Consider the following 5,376-nt stretch of genomic DNA (forward strand, 5'->3'; position numbering starts at 1 on the left):
TTTAAAAATAGGCATAAAGAATTATATAATTCTTATGTTTACACGTAAATCCAAAAATCTCACCATATACAACCTTGATGCAGGACAGTCCCACAATATTTCTTTTCCTGTCTCCTGCCTGCATTCACCACTGGAGTAAAAACTTGCTTGGCTTTGGGATCCATTCAGAGGTTTGGTTCTGGGGTGGTCTGGAAGGCCATGGAGGTGTGGCCTTAGGGTCTCTGGCTCCTTGGCCCTGCCTCTGGTGTTTTTCTGCTCCTCTGCCCCCGGCTGCCATGAACTAAGTAGCTTTGCCCCACCTGCTCTTCACCATAGTGTTCTGTCTTAGAGCCAAAAAACCATAAGCCAGATTAAACCTCTCCTCCTTGGAGTCGTGGGTGTCAGGAATGTCTCAGTGCTGAGAAAACTGACTAATAAAAGAGGAAGCAAAGGTTCAGGCTCAATTTTAGGTGGAGGCTCCTGGTACCCCAACATTAAAACCTTGGCCCATCTCTGAACTGCTTTTGTGAGCCTGCAAGAATGAGCCCGCCTGCTCCAGGCTGTAGGGCCTTCATTCTTCTGACCTTCACTCTCCAAGCTGAAGATGTTGGGACAAACCAAAGCACCTTCTCAAAAGTCAAAGTGTGGTGGCCCTGCTCTGGCCCCGGCTCTCATCTCCCAGGGCAGGCAGAGTGTGGGATGTGCTGAGAGGTCCTCTCGTCCTGCACAGCTGGCTCCAAGCTGCTGTAGATGTGGAAAGGCAACCACAGCAGTAAAATATCAGAGTCTGTGTTCCAGAAACACTTCCAGCAGATACCCATTTAAGGAAATATCTGGCCAGGGAGCCAGAAAGAGAATTGGTAAAAGAAAACTAATCAGGGGAATGACTTTAAGGCCCACTGAGTGAAATAATGAAAATGTGGAAGATAGTGTTTTCCAAAAATTACTACTAGAAATAGTTCCACTCCTGTATGCTTTTCCAGAATCTTGCAACTCCTTCATTAAGAAAGGGGTTAATTTCTTTTCTTCTCAAAATTCCATGGGTCTTGGTTACTGGTTCAATGAATGGACTAAGTAGCTGAAGGTGACCCAGCTTCAACCTGGTTTTTCACCATGGGCATCTGGCTGACTTAAAACCTTGGGAGGAAGTCCAGACTATACAGAAAGTCATGCGTAAGTATTCTGCCCCAACTAAGGTACTAGTTGATAGCTAGCGTTACCTGCCAGATATGTGAGTACACAAGTTTTTCACAATTCTAGGATCTAACTTTTGAGTTATCCCAGTCTGCAGGCATTGCAGCGGAGGCCTCAGTCATCATAGAGCAGTGGCAAATCATTCCTGCTCTGTCTTCCAGGAGTTCCTGATTCATACAGTCCATCAGCATAATAAATCACTGCTTTATGCTACTGAGTTTGGGAATAATTTATTGCCTAGCAAAAGATAACAAGAATAAGGGGATCTTTGGGCATGTTTATAATAAACAAGAAGTATCAGCCCCCTGCTAAATCTAGCTGCCCCTATTTTTCTTAGGAGACCCACTCTTCCCCCTTCAGTGGCACTTTTGGCCCCACTCCTACATATCCCATCACATATGTTTAAAAATCTGATTTTGATAAGACATATATCCAATTGCTTAATATTGTATAGTCCCTCCTTTTTCACAGATATAAGAATTTTTTGGCTGATTTTAAGACTTCTAGGAATAATATAAGTATAGCTCAGAAATGTCAAGGCCCAAGACTAGAATTTCACTAAATAAACATAATCATTCTTTCTTTAACTTAACCTAAAAATAAACCCCCATGAAAAAGAAAACAAAGTAAACTTATCCTTTCCTTATAAACTCATAATTTAGAAATAAACCATTAAAATATTTGTAAGCTAAAATGTTTAAAAATAACAATTCATAGTTGCATTTAACTTTTAATGAAGGGTGAGGTTAGAGAGATTAAGAAAAACTTGATTTTTAAAAACTATATATATTTTTCTTATGATATTACTTATTTTTAGGATTGGGGAGATACCTTGGCAGTCTAAGCAATTGCCTGGCAAGCGCAAGGACCTGAGTTTGATCCCCAGTACCCCCAGTGTGCTTTGCTGGCCCCAAAGCTGGGTGTGGTGGCCCATGTCTGTAATCCTAGCACTGGAGAGGCTGAGACAGGAGGATCACTATGAGTCCGAGCTGTATGGCAAGATCCCATACCAAATAATTAAATAAAATATTCTTTAAAAAGAAGTTATTTCTTTTTAAATTTTATTTTGTTTTAATTAACTTGCAATATCGGACACGCTTATCAGGTACTGTGTGATATTTCAATACATACACAATTAGCATTTCTATCTCTTTATGATTTCTTTATGTTTGGAAGCTGTATGCTCTTCTAGTTACTCATAGACTACACAGTATACCATTGTGAACTATAATGACCCTACTGTGCTTTATAACAGTAGAACTTGTTCCTTCTGTTATGGGCGATTTCTAAATATCTCCCTCTAAAGGCACACATGCTTATAAGTCTTTTTTGGAGGTGGCTGGATCCAAGTGTGTGAATGTGAATTGAGCATATGATAACTAAATTAGTCCACTGACTGGTTTAGCACACTTTTGAGGGCCCATGCCATTTTGGATTGCACTACTGTACTGTTTTTCTTCATTGGATCCCGCAGTGCTGAAGTCCAGCGGAGACCCAGTGGCATCTGCCTTACCTTACCCTCAAACTCATTTCTTATCCCAGGATACTTTTACTCACTTTCTGAATTTTTCTAATCTGATCAGAGAGTGTGTCTAACAGACGAGTTTTCAGGAAGTCCATCACTTTGACCACCCGGCCATCAATGTAGCAACTGGAATGAAAAGAAAATAAGAATCAGACAAAATCTTGAGCAGGAAACTACAAGTGTACTTCTCTAGCTAAAGCTATGTGTTGTCTGAGGGAACAACCTAGGGTTTTACTGAGTTCTCAGGTCTTGAAAGGTTTTGATCCTAAGTTCTTTTCTAACAAAAATATGTGTGTTTTTTAAAAATTATACCCAATTCCATGTCCATTTATGGATAAGTGCTGTTATATTCTAAACTGTTGTCATACAAAACCCATTACTTTCTCTATGAGAACTGACAAAAATTCCATAACACAAATTGTGTAACAGGGAAAACTTCCTCTTTTCCTTGAGAAATGACTTACTACTCATCTCATGCCCATCTCTATCCCTACCCTGAAGTAATAAAAGTATGTGACAGTGTCAAAGGATTACTCAAACCCTTTGATAGATTTCTGCAACTTTAAATAAAAAAATAAATATGAGAGCAAAAATCTGACTCAGCACAAGTGAGAGGGTCTCAAATGATTTCAGTTTCTAGCTCACTTTACCAGCAAAATACTTTATAGTGAACCAGCTCCTCCTATCTTTGGGATGAGTAAATGGAACAGAAAAACAAACAAATTAATAAATGGCACAAATTGAAGCCCTAGAGCACTTTTCTAAAATAGTAGAGTTGGTTTCTTCTTTTGGTCTGTTTTCCATTAGGTAGCTTAAGTGAAACATCAAGCTGTACTGACACTATGTACTGAGCATGTGATCTAAATAGGCCTTTGGATTTGAATTCAAATAGCTTTCTGGGGACTCCCTTCATGAGCTTTTTATTTTTAGGTTTAAACTAGATGGGCTCAGTTTAGGTGACCTTCATTATCTCAAACTCTTGTATTCTCATTTTTGTCAAATTCTGAATTGAGTTATTTTAAAAATGTTTATAATTCCTGGGTGTCTTTTCTAACCCAGAAGTATCACCTTGGTTCATGGCTAATGATAGATTTTTCCATTTTTAATAAAGTATCAACCTCTCAGTACATTTTAAGGAACCATGTAAAATTTCTTTTTAATGTTAAATTCCCATACCAATATATGATGTATTGGAATGGTTAGGCTTTATGTTTTTTTTTAAAGCTGGTGTTCTGGTTGAAGTGAGCCAGTGTTGTGGCAGCAAATAAGGGATGCTCATGCTTCCTTAAAGCAGTTCCACTAAATGGTTGGTTGGCATGTGAAAAAAATATGGCTTTAGAGGCAGAGACAACTGAATTCCAATTCAAGATTGTTATTTAATATATGATCTTGGGTAGTAACGTGGTCTCTGCACTTCAGTTTTCTTATACTTAAAAGAGGTACCTGTTCCTAAGAATTAATTGCAAATTAAAGAGATGATGAGCTCAAAACACCTGGTATACAGTAGGCACCCAACAACTTTTAGTCTTTTTTCTAATTTTTAGCTCAGAAATATGGGTAATAAATAATATGGGACTGATTAATGAATTATGTATGGGTATAGAATTCTAAAAATGTGGAAATGCTGTGTTAGAAAGTACATATTTGAAGGGTTACTTTATGAAATAAACATACAGTGATACTGTATTTCACCTCATCCCTGGAACAGACACTAAACTCAGATTTGGTAAAAATTCATTATGTAAAACATACATTGCCAGGTAAATCCATTATTAAGATATCTTAGAAACCTCTTCCTGTTAGAATGACACCTTTAGGAACTCCGATTTTTTAAGGCATTAAGATAGATGCTACATTCCATGAAAAGTAGATACACTAAGAGCAATTTTAAAAATCTAAGATTTATGCAATGTAAATTTAACACACAGTTGAAGCCATGATTATTTGTAATATATTATATGGAGACTAAGCTTATGGCAAACAAATGCACTGTAATTATTCTTTTGCTATCAAACATTCTATAGTTTCCTTTTCTTCTGTTAGTTCCTCATTATATCAAAGATCAGTGTTTATAATACTTGCTGTGAACTCATATAATTCTTATTGAGATAAAAATGCCAATATATTTTTCAATATGGAAGACTCTGTGAATATCTTCACAAGCTCACCACATAGGTGGTTGAAAATCCCTTCACTCTTCCAGTTCTTTCTTTTATTCTTTTTCTCAATAGAACCTGGAGTTTAAAAAAAATACCCTATTCTATCTGATTTGCCACTTACTACACATGTGATATTGGATTTCCTTTTTTTATGATGGGTTTAAAAAATTCAAATCCATATATATAGTAGTTTCTTAGGGTTATTGCATCAATCAAATAAGGGAAAATACTGATCATAGAATCTGGCACATAATGTATTTAATAACCAAATCTACCATGTTAAGTAGGCCAAGGTAGCTGGGTGAAAGATTATGGAATTCAGTAGACAGGGAAAATTACTCTCCAGAGGAGAACATACTTATCCATTATAAAATATGAATAAGACAAATATAAAACAGCAAGAACAGACTCTGGATTCCTAGTAGGCAGGAGGCAGAGGGAAGTTGGCTCTCTGTAACTGTCCATTCAATGGATAGCATTTTAATTTTCTTAATTTAGAAGTAGTTCATTTCCTTCTTC

General features: G+C 37.1%; 1 protein-coding gene across 1 annotated transcript in view; it reads right to left on the reverse strand.

Moving 5' to 3' along the window:
- Hpse2 (heparanase 2 (inactive)) overlaps positions 1-5,376 on the reverse strand; it is a 905,948-nt gene that overhangs the window by 175,132 nt on the left and 725,440 nt on the right. The window contains exon 7 of the mRNA XM_023709036.1: positions 2,731-2,824. Coding sequence (XP_023564804.1) covers positions 2,731-2,824 — 94 coding nt within the window. The remainder of the gene's footprint in view (positions 1-2,730; positions 2,825-5,376) is intronic.

The sequence above is a fragment of the Octodon degus genome, unplaced genomic scaffold (genome assembly GCF_000260255.1).
Source record: "Octodon degus isolate 3935 unplaced genomic scaffold, OctDeg1.0 scaffold00010, whole genome shotgun sequence".
Taxonomy (NCBI): Eukaryota; Metazoa; Chordata; class Mammalia; order Rodentia; family Octodontidae; genus Octodon; species Octodon degus.